This window comes from Protomyctophum parallelum (genome assembly GCF_964188405.1).
Source record: "Protomyctophum parallelum genome assembly, chromosome: 10".
Taxonomy (NCBI): domain Eukaryota; kingdom Metazoa; phylum Chordata; class Actinopteri; order Myctophiformes; family Myctophidae; genus Protomyctophum; species Protomyctophum parallelum.
The window spans coordinates 10,420,094-10,437,211 of record NC_139704.1 but is presented as its reverse complement, the minus strand read 5'-3'; the positions used below and the strand labels follow the sequence as shown (position 1 = coordinate 10,437,211).

The 17,118-nt window shown below is 42.7% G+C and overlaps 1 protein-coding gene across 1 annotated transcript in view; it reads left to right on the top strand.

Moving 5' to 3' along the window:
* The first annotated feature begins 940 nt into the window (after positions 1-940).
* The window catches only part of LOC310865465 (calcineurin subunit B type 1), a 35,607-nt gene continuing 19,429 nt past the window's right edge, over positions 941-17,118 (top strand). Inside the window, exons 1-2 of the mRNA XM_083774591.1 lie at positions 941-1,212; positions 16,742-16,781. Coding sequence (XP_083630717.1) covers positions 1,210-1,212; positions 16,742-16,781 — 43 coding nt within the window. The 5' untranslated portion in view covers positions 941-1,209. The remainder of the gene's footprint in view (positions 1,213-16,741; positions 16,782-17,118) is intronic.

Below are 17,118 nucleotides of genomic sequence, written 5' to 3'. Positions count from 1 at the left end.
CGAGCCTCCGGGGCCTCCAAAAAGAAAGTGCTGCCGTTTGGAAGCACTTGTCGAAGTCACTATAAATGGTCCTGCGTACCACCTGTTTCGAATTTGCAGATAATGCAGGAGGCAGCAGACCCATTAAAAAAAAACGTTTTCGGAGGCCTCTGGAAGCTCAAGGATTGAAACATAAGGCCCTAAAGGCATCACATTCACATGCACAGAATTTCTTGACAAAATTAAAGTAGCTCAGTCATAACATGAATTATGAAACAAAACTCAGCAGATTGAAAGAGGATAATTCAAGCTTGAGTTAGAGCTGCAATGTTGGTGAGTTTTGTTATTTAATACAAGCAGATCGCAAACGCAAATTGGAGATTGGTCAATGGAGATTCATCCCATTCCAAAACAGAGGCAGAGGCAAAATGAGGCATATTTTCCTATAGGCTAATGCATAATTTGCAATAATAATAATAATACAATTTCAGAAAAATATGTAATACAATATATCATTGTTTTCATGTAATTAATCAACTAGGGAAGTTTCATTGTGATCACTCATTTCTTACGTTTTTTCATCCAATTCACCCATCAGGTGAAAATAACGTGTAAAATGTGTGATAAATATGAAAAAGCTGCACCTGTGGAAGTGTTAATTAATTTACTTATATTGAATTTAAATGTATGGTTTTCTCATTTCGTAATGAGCCCATGGATACATGGATACATGGGCTCATGGACTATTCGGCGTATTCTAAATGTAAGTTTACTGCCGCGCTACACCCCGGCCTCCACTGAGTGGTGCACTTACACAAACAGTTTGTAACACTACTGTACGTGTACGACGGAAGAAAAAATAAATAATAATAGACCGAGTTACCCGGATGTACTGTACGGCTGCACCTCCCCCCGTTGCCTCCTCTCTCTCTCCCTCCACCTCCTTGTCAAACCGAGCCTCCTCCGCTTACTGTCCCCTCCCAACGGGTCTCCCTGTGCCACTGCAGTGAAAGCGTCGGCAAAGGAGCTCAGAGAGGGAGGGAGTGTGTGTATGTATGTATGTCAGAAGCTGGAGGAATAAATCTACAACGAGCCCTTTAATTTAAAACACTACCGCCGTATTTTGAGTTTTTTTTTTTACAACTACAGCTTCGCGGCCTTTCAAGACACTGCTTTTCTAATCGCCTTTTTTCGTTAACGTCCTCTGGATTTCAACATCCAACCGGCAAGATGGTAAGAAAAACGACTTGTTTTATTATTTTCACCCACCAGCTGATAAAAACTACACGAGTGGGCAGGCGACAGGCCCGTGTCAAAAATGTGTCGAATAATGGCTAATTTATACATATTCGCGCGACTGTCTCTCGACAAATATGACGTGTTTTCAAATGATAGGCGACACGGCCGCGAGACTAAAGTATATTCCGTCAGTAATGTATTGTTTTGACAGTTCGTTTTTCGCGCAGGGCTGCGTTTGTTTGTCCGTTTGGAACACGCGACAACATAACATACCGCCCTGTGGCGAAGAGGAAACGCTCACTAGACTGCACTCACTAGACTGCATCGTACGACGCTGTCGCGCGCGGAAAATAGCCGATCTACAAGCTCACAGCGTGTCTCGGACGTGACACGTTGTGTGCTTGTAAATCGTCTATTTTCGGCGCGCGACAGCGTCGTACGACGGATATATAGGCTGACGGACATTAAAGCCTATGTCCCAGATTGATATACGCTTCTTATCCCTTCTCGGCCTATAGGGTAACGTTACTTAAGTTACACTCCTATTCAAAACGAAACCACATCGGAAAAAAGCTTTAGCTTTACTTGTACGATACAGGTTAACAGTGACACGTTTTAGACGTCCGTTCCAGGCCAGCTATCAACAAACCAAGGCCACATTGGGGCAGGATATATGTTAGGTTTGATATGGCGGTGCCCTGCCACTGCCCTTACATTTCCCCTGGGCAACTGTTCCATCCACCATCCAGGTGCCCTCACATTTCCCTGGGGCAACACTTCCATCTACCCACCCAATAAGGATTTCTGGACAGCATACAGTAGCTCTCTGTTGATAGTTGCAACACAACCATGCATGCACATACATTGGCAGGTCTGGCCTTGTGCTCCTCCAAGTGAATTGGCCAAAGTGACATTTGCACATTTATTTAATATATGGAATCTGCCATAATTAATAACTCACTGATCTGTATAGGAACATGAGTGGATCACTTGACTTAAAACAGGGCTCAGTTTGTGTCAAAATACTGAAAATAGCCCAGTGGCCACATTGGTTAGATAGACTAGGCGTCTTGAATTTAGGCCCTAGTAGCCCGTATATACAGCAAATTTGATGACCCAGCATGTCAGTAATTAAGTCACACATGCAAGAGGTCCCATATAGACTATAGATTCAGCAGAACTTGCGGCCTGTCAGAAGGTTGTGACAGGGTGTGAGAGGATACAGTTGCTTGATCATGTAGCCGAATTATCTGATACTAAGGGACCATATGCTGCCTAGCAATCAAGCACCACCCACATACAGATGGAACCATGGTTAATGTAAAAGAGATAAAAGCTGTGACGACCAACCTCCACCAAGCAGAAGTCATGATCCACTCAGGGAGGATAAGCCTAGAACTGTTGTTCGCAAGCAGCCCACTCATTCTGACTGTATTTTACTTTGCTTCCTGACTATTACATTGCTGCACTCTCAGCAGCCTGGGCCCTGGTGGTGTCTACCTTGGCTCATGCTGGGGCCAGGGGTGAGAATTTATTGCCAAACCTCAGAGCCAAAGGCTGGTAAATTCTATCGTTGTCGGAGCAGATCGGCCAATCTACCAGCTACTTTGGCAGGTGACCATCATCCATCACCAGGGTAGTATTCTATCCATGATTGAAGTGTGAGAGCATGTTTTCTTATACGATGGGATTATGTTTATGTTTATTATGTATGTCATTTCTAGTTAAATGCATAAGAAGATTGGATATATTGTTTGCATACTTAGTATTATCGAGGCCCCTTATAAAGCCTTAAGCCCAACTCAGGGATAGAAATGGCTGAGGGGATTAGCCCAGCGGGAACTTCTTCAGGTCACTGAGATTTTGGTAATTATTTTCATATTCAGGCTATGTTACCCAGCGGGAGGTGACAGACGATGTCTTCAGAAGCAGAATGAAGTAACTTGATGTTTGTGCAAACTAGGTCTGTCTGTAAGGTCCAGACAGTTTGTCAAATTGCAATACCTTACTGTGAGGAAAGGACTGAGGCAGGTAGAATAACACATGCACTGTGTGGAGACACTAAGCACACTCAAATGAAAAATATGTTGTTAACTTATTATTATTATTAGATATATTCATATATTGGATTGAATATTTATTTGGGTATTAAGTTATTTTGCCATGTGCAATGTTTGTTTACATCTAAGACAAATGTATTGTTAATAACATTTTCCAATGTTCAAGGCCAAAAACACAATTAGATTGTTAATCACTATCTTTTGTATGACAATTAATTGTCAAGTAAAATGTCATCAATTTGACAGCCCTACCGTCACTACCAAGGTGATGTTTTGAACTAATGAACACACACACACACACACACACACACACACACACACACACACACACACACACACACATCCTTTATTTGAATCCCCAAATTACAATTCATTTTAAAGGGGAACAAATATAAGGGCCAGGTTGACAGTTCATATGCACCGAAGGACACGACACCTTCTCCTCCACACAGACAAACAGAGCAGTATCTGGCAAGTTGTTTGGTTTGCTCTTTGTCATGCCAGCTATTGTTAGGCCACTCGTGGTCAGTTTATTTACAGTATGGCGAATCTACATCTACACAGGTACCCAAGGTTTGTTATGATTGTAAAGTCATGGTTGGTACTTAAATAGAAGAAGATCAGCCAAGTCAAAGGTTAGCGGTATGGTAAACCTCTAAGCCCTCATAGTCTTGCAATAGTCCAATGTCACTCATGTGGCCTTACTTTGCACAGTACTGTCACTGTATATTTAGGTACTTTTTTGTCTTAGCATCTGTATTAGCATGAATAAAAAAATGATACAATTAACAAAACACATCAGTAAGTAATGGTTAAGAATAAGAAATATAACCTTAACCTTAGATGTCATGTGTGTTTTTACTGTCACGGTTTTACTCAGCCAAGAAGATTAGGGAAATGTCAATATACCTTTTTTAGTGACCACTTTAATCTACCTTCAGTGATAGGTTTTCAATGTAATGGGTCCCGGGACCCAGGGGTGATCTTTTAGATGGGTCCAAGCCAGGGACAATTCATTAGTCCCACTTCAATGACGTTGAGCATTGCAGCATTTAACTCCTATTTCATCTTATATGGTTATAATAAATACACTTGTCGGCGCACAGGTGTCACCACGGAGGTCCCCGTGTGGGTCCACGACCGCGGCTACAGTGACTCAGTTGTGTTACGGTTACCCATTCAATCAGGTCTGTTCATGTCTTATGTTCCACTGTTCCTCTGCGTTGCACTGTTATGCTCAAAGAAGTTACCCGAAATAATTTGGTCTTTGGTCTGAGGCTGCGCAACATATGGCAGCACCCGTGTGTTATGATTATCATTTCGATCGTGTCTACGACGATTTCTATGTGGATTTTATCGTTATTAATGTATGTTTTTATTATTATTTACGGCAGTGTTTTTTTTTACGTGGATTCTGTTACAGAATACAGTAGTGAGTACCGTATTGCATCCCAGGACCCAGTTACTGAATAGTTTGATAATGTAAACGGTGCAAACCACATGGGCTTTTCGCTAAGACTGTAGTATGTCTCTTGACAAATATTGCGATATGAAATATGATAACATTTTAAAACACGGGGAGGAGTTGCACTAAGATTTAATTGTTTGAATGAAGTGGAAGATTCCCTCATGCATGTGACTTAAACAAACAACCCACAAGCCACTTAATCATATAATGAATGGTAGGAATCAGTTTGTAACATCCTGGTGTTGCCGTTAACTTCACATATGTAGCATGCAACAGGGGGGACTCCTACAGCTTGGTCAAGGTGCCTATTCAGCAGGGAGTTGAACAGTTAATCAAATTGATACATTTAATACACTATATTAATTTTTATACATTTTTTAGAGGGAAATATATTTGTAACATTATCATAATAAATAGTCATTGTTTAGAGTTATTTGTTAATATGTAAATTACTTCCTCTCACTGCTTGCCACTGCTCTTGTACCCTACTGGCTCACCTGCCAGTGAGGAGCCCCAACCGGAAGCCTTCCTACTCCTCACATGCAACATTCCCAATCCCAACTGTTCGGTGACAAATATCACCCTCCCTGCACGCCAGTGGGGGCAGGGAACACGGTCCAGGACTGAATTTGGTAGAAAATCAGTCCTATAATTTTACCCATTTCCCTCTATATACCAGCAGTCCTTCATCAGCCACTGGAATTTGTGGGGGTGTTAACCTGCCGAAACGAATTCCCAATCCACTATATTATAGTTTGTTTTGTAGATGTAAAAAACATGTGTGTTTGGTGTGGAAAGACCAAAATACTGTGAGAGGGCAATGTGTTTGTTTATTCAGGTAAAGACTACACTACTCCAGTGGCTTATGACTGTTGTTATAGAGGGAAATAATTGCAAAAAAAACCACAGGGCATAGTTACATACTTTAATCTCAAGTGTGACACATCTGTGACATGCCCAAAGGCATCAAGCGCTGAGTCGATCAAGCGTGATGCTTGGTTCATGGAGACGCATTGTTAGGGATTGTGTATTCGAACACACTGAAATGTATGCAACGCAACCCCCAGCAAAAAGCAGTGTATTCATTTCATGTGTTGATTTCTTGCATCATTTCTATTCATTGCATTTACCATTTAACCGGTTACTGAAATCTGTAACAGGCTATATAATGCCCAAAGTGACGCCTGGAGGCGTTCCAAAGCTGCAAGTGCTTTGTCATTTGTCATTGCTTCCAGGGTGCTGTCTTATAGTAAACAGGGAAATAAATTATCGTTTGCACTTCAGGAAGTTGACAACACTGTTTTCCACAAAAATTATGATCGGAATCAATGTTTTAGCTTTGCATCAATCAAAAATAACTCAATTTGATGAGTGAGGCAATTATTACGTCCTACAGATGACGACACGCAGATTCTACAGTAGTAGATTAGGGACATTTTCTTCCTACCAGCCTTCCTACCAACCAATGTTTTGACTGATAAATTGTCAGAAATGTCCAGATCAACTATAGCATATTAAACTCAGATCACTCTGCATCATTTTAGCATTAATGCTCTGAGATATATATATATATATATATATACTGGTGGTTTTAATACATTCCGCCGCCCTTGATATAGATCAGACTGCGTCAAGCCCAATTCAGCGGGTTACCGCCATTGACGTAGATCAATGTGGTCCTTATAGTGGTTTATGATAGCTCGCCGTCGTAATGCTACATACATTAGCATTGGGTTGCTAGGCAATGAAGTAAACCGAAAATGTACCATAAGCTTCCACGTATTGTAAACATATTTTCAAAGCCATTGAACTGATGGTCACGGTAACGCTACGTTTTCTCCAAGTGAAAGTACAGCATATACACCAGTAAGACTCCCTGAGGGCGAGAAGCGACCTCGCCCTAAACAGAGCTTCTTAATGCGGCACAGTTGAGAAGCAGGAGTTAAACTATTAATCTGGTGTCCGTGAGGTCAGATGTAGAGTTGCTGGCCAGCTCCATATATGCAGATCTAGTATTTCAAAACATGTATGGCTAGGCTATCCAGGGTTTGAGGAGGTCCGTATATCTTCATATATGGGGATCCAGGTGATGATAGTCAGCTCTACATATGGAGATGATCCAGTGTGAATCGCGTTGTGGCAACCACACTGGTTATTAGTCTGGTTCACTATGTAAAAAATATATACTTTTGTAAAAAAGATTAGCAAAACAAATTAAACAATACATTTTTGTAATCTTCAGAACATGGGGAATCTAAAAATCTATGTTTGCATTTGCACAGACACCTGCATGTCTGCCACATTGGATGTTCAAAATTGCCACCATACAATACGTATATATCATGAGACTTTGACTGTCACAATATGGCCATATATTGACATTCCCATATAGGCTTAATATAGATGACATCATTGGGCATATAAGGGATTGTAATAGGGCATCGTCTGGGAATGCCCACAGTATGGACCTTTTTTAATTGACGTTTTCACATTTATGTGTTGATCTGATTGACGAACACGCTATACAGTATATGGTCAGGGTTCATGGCCATATACTGTATAGTGTGTCTTGAGGCTTTGATGATGTCAGATCAACATATGGAGACACGTGATGTCATGAGGCGTGATGTTCTTACAACCATATATGGAGGCGTGACCGACCGACTGACGGACAGGTTTTGCATGTTCTCATAGTATTAATAGTAATTAGTGGCCGTCACAACACACACCATGCGTTACTGCTAGCATGGAATGAGTTAAAACATTTTGAAAATTAATGAAAAGTCTGCTAGAGTAGCCTACATGAACATGCACGTTCATGTATGCTGGATTGCGGTATGGAGCGAGCGAATGAGCGGTGAGCTGCTTACAGCCATGTGGGGCAGATCGTTGTATACAGACAGCAGACGACTTTCTTTGATCACCAGATCATATAACAATTAAAGGTTTTATGACATTCATTTTCATTTATTTTTATTTATCTTTTTTCTTTTAGGTTTTATGACCTCAATTACACCCAAAAAACCTGAACTTTGAACATTCAGTGGATTTTCTGTGGTCTGAAGTTTTCTTTGGGGTTTGGAAGCCTTGGAAGGCTACAATGAAAACAGGCAAACAGTGAAAACAGTGACATCTGCTGGCAAATCCCATTGACATATATGGGATTTGCAGGGTCTTACATCACTTACTGCCAGCAAATCAGAGCACCTGTTTGAGCCAGAAATCCCCAGATCACAGAAAATCTACTGAATGTTAAAAGTTCATGTTTTTTGGGTGCAATTGAGATTAGAAAACCTAAAAAAAATAAGAACAATTCCAAAACCTTTTTTTTTATGTCACAATCCCTTTAACAACACTAATTACAGAGACAATTTCGCAGGAGAAATCATTACAAAACACAGTACCACAGGGAATGAATGTGAAATTAGATGTAAATGTTTTATTTTCAAGGCAATATTTTCACTGGCCCAACAGATAAGTGCCGTGCCTTGTGCGTTATGCTGGCCCTGCCTGACTGGTTTAAGAAGTACATCCAGACAACCGGGCCATTTATTTTGTCGAATTGACCCCTGGTCATTATATTTGTTATTAATCAAAACGCATATTACAGCATATTACAAGTCATCGTTGCTCTTATTATTATTTTTTTTAAGATATTTTTTTTGCGGCTTACGCCTTTTATTGGTCTTTTGAAGGGACAGACAGTAGTCTGACAGGAAACGGGAGAGAGATGGGGGGATGACATGCAGTAAAGGCCGTGTCGGGCTCGGGAGTCGAACCCGCGGCACACTGCGACTGGATTACCAGTCGGGTGCCCAGACGGTTACGCCACCGCCTGGGCCGTTGCTCTTATTTTGATGTAACTCATATTGTGAGTGAACGGAAAACCAAAGTGTACTCTTAGACTACTTCACAAACGTGCTATTCAATGTTCTATAATATTAATATTGACAGTAAATCACTGATAGAATTTCCTTCACTGGTGCTGTAAACACAAGGCTTTAAAATGCTTACCGCATGAAAGGTCTTTTTGGACATGGATCAATTGACGTGCATACTAATTAATGTTCGATCAACAAGAGGCGAGCAGGCATATAGGGTGAGTTTTAAGCCTGATTCACCTTGTCATATGATCAGATGTCACATGCTGAAAATAGCCGATGTACAAGCTCACAGTGCGTTCCAAGTTTAGGCTATAGATCTGGTATTTTTGCCAGGGGGAGGGGCGGGCATGTCCACTGCTTTGCAGAGAGGCAGAGTAGAGATGAATGTTTCTCTCGCAGAGAGTGCATGGATGGCGGTCAATCGGACACAGCTACTACTCGCGGATTCACGTTAATTTGTAATTGTGTCCTCAAAATTTGAGGACGGAATTGGCGCCCTTTTATGCCATGTATGTATTGTGCACTGTGATTGGCTGGAAGGTGTGTCATTCTGTGCTGTGATTGACATCGAACTCTGTGTGTGTGTGTGTGTGTGTGTGTGTGTGTGTGTGTGTGTGTGTGTGTGTGTGTGCGTGTGCGTGACACCTGTGTGAAGTGAAGGGCGCTCTTATCATCTTACAACATCGAGGAGGTGATTAGGTGATGTAATGATGATGTAAAACAAACATTAAATTCTCTTTATTGTTAATGGGATTTAATGGTTGTGTTGGGGACAAGATGATGTAAATGTTTTAAAGCAAACATTGAACTAAAAACAGACATTAAACCTGTATATAGGAGGGGGCCTCAATAAATAACACCTGTGAAATGAGGGGCACTCTTATCATTGTACATCATCATACATTTCGGCCAATCACAATCCTGACCTTCGTCTTCAATGTTTGTGTTTACACAAACTCAAAGATTGCAATTCATTGTCAATGGCATTCAATGTTTGTGTTAACACAATGTTTGTGTGTGCACAAACCCTCAAAGCTGGACATAGGAGGGGCTAGCACTCAAAAATAAAGTAAGTGGCAGAGAGAGGAGCAGAGAGAGAGAAGGGTTCCTTAGAAGTAGGGCTTGGGTTGATGCAGTGTTAATGTTTTCATCAGATTTTGATTTAGTCTTTTGAATAACACCATTTAGTCTTAGTCCTATTCAGTCTTTTAGTCTTAGTCAACAAAACACTGGTATGATATCCCCGAACGGGTATGGAGTAACTAATAAAAAAGGAAATCATCGCGACCCTCCGTTCCCTAGTTATTAGCAGTTGGATAGGTTAGCAAAGAGCGCCATCTAGTGTAAAAACTGAAAAGATGCGTAGACGTCATCGGTGGTGTGAGAGTGTTAAGTGGTACCAAAATGAAGTACTGAAATCTGCGTTGTAATTTGTCATTTTGTCCAGAAGGTTTAAATATAGTACTTCCGGACCAGCAGGCCAATTATAATGTCGATCACTCCTGACTGAGTGAGTCACAGACCTTTGTCCATCCTAAATAGTACATGGTAGGTTAATTACCTAGTTAACAAGTTTCAGTTATGACAATTTAAATGATTAAAAATGTTCATCCATACCTACAAGAACATTGGGGAAAAGAGGATGGTGGAGTTTAAGTTTAAGCTGCTGTAGTATTAACTCACTATGTGATGTTGTGGAGTACTTGTGTGCTTTGTGATACAGATGAACCCCACAAAATCAGGCCTAGAACTAGGGATGCTCCGATCACGTTTTGGGGGGCCGATCCCGATCACCGATCTTTTTTTTAAAGATCGGCCGATTCCGATCCCGATCTTTTTAAAATATTTCTATTAATATTTTTATTAATATATATATATATATATATTTTTTTTTTCTACTTATAAAAAAACCTGGCGCCCCGCGGTCATTTTCCGCTAACCTGAGCGGGGCTCCCTAGCCTGCTGGAGGGGCTCCCATCATCCCATGCACCCTCGAGAGAAAAGAAAAGGGAAAAAAATGCAGCCTTGAGCCTACCAAATATGTTGTGGTCTTGTGGAGCTGCAGCTTGATCACCTCCTCCTCCTCCTTTCCCCAATTAATGTATTTTTATATGTATATACAAAAATGTATTGTATACAATAAAATGTATGAAACATGCATGGCAATGATGAGATGGGGAAGAAACGATGCTGTTTCATGCATTTTCTTATAGCCTACGCCCTACTGTATTCAACAGCCAACAAACAGCTGATTGATGGACCACGCATATCATACCTTCCTGAAAAAAGCTATTCAGATCCTGTGGGTGCAACGTCACTGAAAACTTTCATAATAGCAATTAAATTAATTTACTCACGACTCCACGAGTGCTGAAATCGTGAAATGGAGGATGTAAGAACACACTTTTGTTGCATTAGAGCAAGGTAAATATGAAGTTTTGCGCCACGGTCCTGTGTTTATATTCCTAGTACATAGGCTGTATGTTGTCGTAAAAACACACGTTGTGTGTTTGAGTGAGGGGGCCTTCCTGAGCAAGGGGGCTTCTGACGGCGTCGCTTACTCGCCTCCCCTCTGTCAGAGGAGGAAGCGACGCGCAGCCGTCGGGAACCCCCCCAAACCGACTGCCCCCCCCTCCCGAAAACTAACGCTGCTACAGAAACTCACTGCCACTGCAGGCAACATGCATATTTCTAAGAAAGTTGTCTCAGGGGCCAGGGCACACTACTTGTCTAACAATTTGGATTATAGTTAGCTCCCTTTGCTGCTGGTCAATGAGAAAAAAGGTAACGACTGGACTGGAGCTGAGCCTGAGGAGCTCTCTCCCTTTCTCTCCGTCTCCCTCCCTCGCTGGGGTGAAGACGTGCGTGCTCTTTCTCGCTCTCTCTCTCTCTCTCTTTTCTCTCTCTCTCCCCCCTCCCTCCCTGGGGTGTGTGTGTGGGGGGGGGGGGATTCGTTGCGCTGCCAGTGCTACACTTCTCCATTAAGCGGTGCAGAACCGAGAAAGTGACACATTATTTTTGGATGTAAACGGCGCAGATTTTTGCTTTGGAGATCGGTTTCACGGATCAGTGGATTTTGCACGGCCGATCCGATCGATCGGTGATCGGCCACGATCGATCGGCCACCGATTGATCGGAGCATCCCTAGCTAGAACCTCAAATGATTAAAACTGCACCCTAAGGTAGCATGCTTCTTGTTACTTTTATGTTGTGGTTGAGTCTGTGACTGTCTATAATTAGCCAGGGTTTTTGTGTCTGCTGTAGCAATGGGGTTGAACCAGTGCCGACGCCAGACTGTTCATCATGCAGGATGTGTGTTGTGTGCCGGAGGCCTAATTGATTCTGAATGAAGCATGCATTATTGATGGGCCAACATACATCTCTCTCTGTCTCTATCACTCTCTCTCCTGTACTCCATGCTCTGTAGTTCCTTAAATGTATTTTTTCCTTTGGGTTTTAGAATCGCTTGCTTTATTATTTTTCTCTTCATCTTGACATTTCTCTTTCTATGTCAATTTCTCTCCATTGCTAGTATCTCTCTCGCCTCTGCCGCATATTTCATGAACATATCTGCAATGCTTGATTAAAATAGGAAGAGGGTGGTCTGATTATACAAACCAGTCGTACTTTACTGAATATAACTAAATGACTAATGGTTATTCCCGATCCCAGTTTGTAGCGTTGCTGACTTTAAGGCAAGCCTTAGTTAGTAACCTCATAATCCTAAACACTAAATCTGCTTTGCCCGTAAGTCCCTTTACCTCCAGGGACCCTTTCTCCAGCTCTAACCTAGTAAAGACCAGCTATAGCTGACTGTAAGCCTACTCAAAGGGTATACACCAGCAGATCAGTTGGTAGAGCACTCTCCTTTCGACCAGAAGGTCAGGTCATGGGTTCGATCCGGGACACCACCACCACCTCGCCGCATGAGTAGCATGGCTTGGGTGTGGCTAGTCGTGCGTTAAGGACTGGGTGTTGATGGTAGGTGTTGTGCTCCACCTCAGCAATCGATCTCCCACCCATGGGTCTAGGACTTTGTGAAGCAGGGTTATAGTCTCACGCTCTGCCTGATACAGACAATAAGCCTCTCCAACATACTACTACTTACAACTGACACCTTCACAGAAAATAGAAGATCTACAAGCTCGTGTAGATTGGCTGTTTTCAGTGAAGATATTTAATGAAGAAAAATAACTAGAATAGAGCCCTGAGGGACTCTAGTCAACCAGTGTAGGGTTTAAGTGGTAGGGTAAGTCATTCTAGAGATTAATCCTGCATTACCCCTTGATCTTTGTTGCTTTTAGAATACTGCAGCGGCACGTCTGGAGTGAGCAGTTTCTGAGCAGTGACCCTGCAGTAACCCCGCGCATGACTCAGTTTCTGAGCAGTAACCCTGCAGTAACCCAGCAGTAACCCTGCAGTAACCCCGCGCATGACTCAGTTTCTGAGCAGTAACCCTGCAGTAACCCAGCAGTAACCCTGCAGTAACCCCGCGCATGACTCAGTTTCTGAGCAGTAACCTTGCAGTAACCCTGCAGTAACCCAGCAGTAACCCTGCAGTAACCCTGCAGTAACCCTGCAGTAACCCTGCAGTAACTCAGCAGTAACCCTGCAGTAACCCAGCAGTAACCCTGCAGTAACCCAGCAGTAACCCTGCAGTAACCCTGCAGTAACCCTGCAGTAACCCTGCAGTAACCCTGCAGTAACCCAGCAGTAACCCTGCAGTAACCCTGCAGTAACCCTGCAGTAACTCAGCAGTAACCCAGCAGTAACCCTGCAGTAACCCAGCAGTAACCCTGCAGTAACCTTGCAGTAACCCTGCAGTAACCCAGCAGTAACCCTGCAGTAAGTTAGTAACCCAGCACATGACTTAATTTGAAAAGTGCGCTGTTCATAGCGCAGATGCCCACCAGGCTGGGTGCTTAAGAGTGTGCCCAGAGCAGCTGGCTGGTGTGTTCATTCATAGCCACAATTAACCTATTCATTTTGTGTGTATCACAATGTTGTCCCCGGTGCTAAACTAAAGTAATGACTTGTGTCCTCTTAGTCTTACCCTCAAATGCTTTGAGAAGCACGTTAAAGGGATGTTTTATGGATACTCGGTTGTGTGTGCGTGCATATATTTCTTTCATATTCGCCAGGGATCCTTTCAATTAACAGAACTAAGGGCTGACTGCTAATCTGTGTTTACTGTTTGTGTGTGAGACCTTTTACTATTTGTTTGTAATGTTGTTGATCTAGGAAGGAAGTTGGAACTGTATCTTACTTCTGTGGATGCACTTGCTGTATGAGGCCCTGGATAAGAGAATCGGCTAAATGTTTGAAATGTGAAATCTGGCATGCTTGGCCTCACCCATTGTCCCTTTTTATCAGTGAATTACAGCACTGCAGCAGTATTGGATGTGTTCATTGACGCTGAGGGGTGTGTGTGTGTGGTTGCTAGCTGACATGCCTGCATTCGTCGATGGAGAGCTGCATTATAATTCTAATCGAATGCTCATCCCTCTCACTTGCTCATCCCTCTCACTCCCTATCACTTTTTGTGTCTCCTATTTTCTCTCTCTGGTATCTCATGGCTTGGAGGAACCCTCCCCCATCCCCCCTCCTATGAGGGAACTCCCTACCAGCTCGTGTGAGCGTTCAGTCTGAGCTGCTAGCCACTGTGTGACGGTTCAGTCTGAGCTGCCAGCCACTGTGTGAGTGTTCAGTCTGAGCTGCCAGCCACTGTGTGAGTGTTCAGTCTGAGCTGCCAGCCACTGTGTGAGCGTTCAGTCTGAGCTGCCAGCCACTGTGTGAGCGTTCAGTCTGAGCTGCCAGCCACTGCCAGATTGAGGCATAGTGGAAAGTACTGCAGTGCTAGTTGAGATGCCAGGACATTGGGGGAGGTGAGAGGGGGGAACACACACTTGCACACCTTTACATACAGCCCCAAAACCTCTCCCCACAATGCAGTTCTTATTGATGGTATGCTCTTAAGACCAGCCCCCTGCATGGCTCTTGAGATTTGAAAGAAGGTCCCCTTTGGCTTTTGCCACAACAGCAGGGTTCTACAAATTGCGATGTTGCGTTGTCCATCCATCTCTTTGGTAACCAAAGAGGTTAGATTGCCGTTGGTTCAATTGCGGTTAGGATAATACCTTTTTATTTTATTTATCTATTTTGATATCTGCATCTCCACTAAGGGAAGGTATATATATATATATATATATATATATATTGCAGTTAACTGATGGAGAAAAAAACACTTGCTTGACTACAGAATTGCAATTCAAAGTTTAAACCCACACAGAGCAATTTTCTGCCCTATATGATTCAGTGTGTTCACCCATTCCACACAGCCAGCATTACACCACACACAAGTTTTCAGTTTCACTGGTATTTTTTGAAAAGCAAGGCTTTTGCACACCTACAGGCGACAGGTGCGTAGGAGAGGGTACGGTGCCCAAAAATGAAAAAGGAACAAACACCGCACACTGTCTTCAAATGCAGTGACCAACTTTTATTCAGGGAAACGGCAACATTTCGGCCTATGCGGCTATCTTTATGATATGACATAAAGATTGCCTGATGTTTTATCTGCAAGCTGATGAAACAAGAAATGATCACATAGTGATATGTGTCAGGTGAAAGAAGCACTGTCTCTGTTGTGTTCCCCCCCCCCCCCCCCCATATTAGTACTATTATTGCGTGTATGTTTGTGTCACAACCTCGCGCCTCGCGGCCGTTGTTTTCGTGCACTGTCTCCATTGTGTTCTCCCCTGTGCCGTGTTGGGGTGAGCTCTTAGCTCTTAGTGAGTTTGAGCATGCTTCTCTGCTGCGTTGCTCTGTGTATTCAGCATGTGTGGCTGCCAGGGATATTTGTCTCTCCCCTACCCATTGGCCAGAGGGCAGCTTTGCCGTTGCTTGGTGTCCCATTGGCCAGAGGAGCCAATCAGATAAGCATGACTAGGGCCAAAACAGGTCGTCTAGTTTTCATGAGCTTTCATTAGTCAGCTGGTTTCACCTGGCAAAAAGAAGCATGTATTGCTTTTAGAACAAGTATACAGAACTAAAATTAGTAGCATTGGACATATTCCAATAGTGTCCATCCCTAGTTATTATCTTTTGTTAATAATCACTGTTGGCTGATCACCAACACTCACCTTGTAGCGGAGCACAGGCCAGCACTGCAGGAATTGGGCTCAGTGCCCCCTTGGAGAGAAAGTACACCTGGTGTGTGTGTGTGTGTGTGTGTGTGTGTGTGTGTGTGTGTGTGTGTGTGTGTGTGTGTGTGTGTGTGTGTGTGTGTGTGTGTGTGTGTGTGTGTGTGTGTGTGTGTGTGTGTGTGTGTGTGTGTGTGTGTGTGTGTGTGTGTGTGTGTGTGTGTGTGTGTGTGTGTGTGTGTGTGTGTGTGTGTGTGTGTGTGTGTGTGTGTGTGTGTGTGTGTGTGTGTGTGTGTGTGTGCTTTATGTTTGTGAAGCTTTTGTTTTTTATTCAAGTAGTTAACTAAGCAGTTTCTTCCTTGTCCTTGAATTGTTATTGGGTTTTATCACCAACACTGATGTTATTGAATGAATATATTGTATTTACTCAATGACACTGTGGATGTGTTTGTGTTATTACTCGGTGTAGTCTAAAGACAACACAGTTAGTTAGACAACACGAGAAAATGAAAGAAAGAGAATGAAATGAAGAAGGAATGAACTGGGAAAGCATATTCAAAAGAATGGGCGAAATAAAGTCAGTCTGGCCATTTGTGAATATATTTTCCTGTGTCATAGGTTTTTAAGTTCAGCATAATCAGAGCAAATATCGTGCAGTTTGTATGAGTCATAAGGAGGAGGAGTACGACCCCAGCAAGCTTGACCACTAAAATAGGCGCTCTACAATCAATGTGACATGACGGATTGGGAGATTGGCTATATCCGCTAGTTTAACATCTTTCACAATTCTTGCCTGTAAATGTAATTATAGGCATGTCACTGAGCATGTCATCATTAATGGCATGCCCAAAATAGGGATGGAAAGTTGAAAGTTAAAGACTGTTAAAATGTGTACATTTTACTTTCTGTGTTTAAATTAATTTGTATTGGGTTAAAACTGCAACTGAGTCTTTCTCTTCTGTTTTTCAGGGAAATGAAGCAAGTTACCCCCTGGAAATGTGCTCACATTGTAAGTATCCTCCCTTGTCCGCTGGCATTGTTCTTCTGGCGAGGGCTTATCTGAAACTGTGTAGTCTATAAGAGCTGCATGTGAGGTCACACCTACGGTATGAGCCTGCCTGGCCTGCATATCTCAGATCTTCCTAATATTGGAGAGGATGCAAAACTTGATGTAATAAATGTATGAGTCACTTTCCTCTGTTGGCTGTTCAGCAACACTCCCACAGATATTCTTTTGTGATTTTTACCCCCTTTTCTGCACAACTTAGTCATTATGCCAATTAATTTCTCCCCACACACATTTGTGTGTTATCACTGCTGTTAACTGCGACTCACTTGTCATTGGG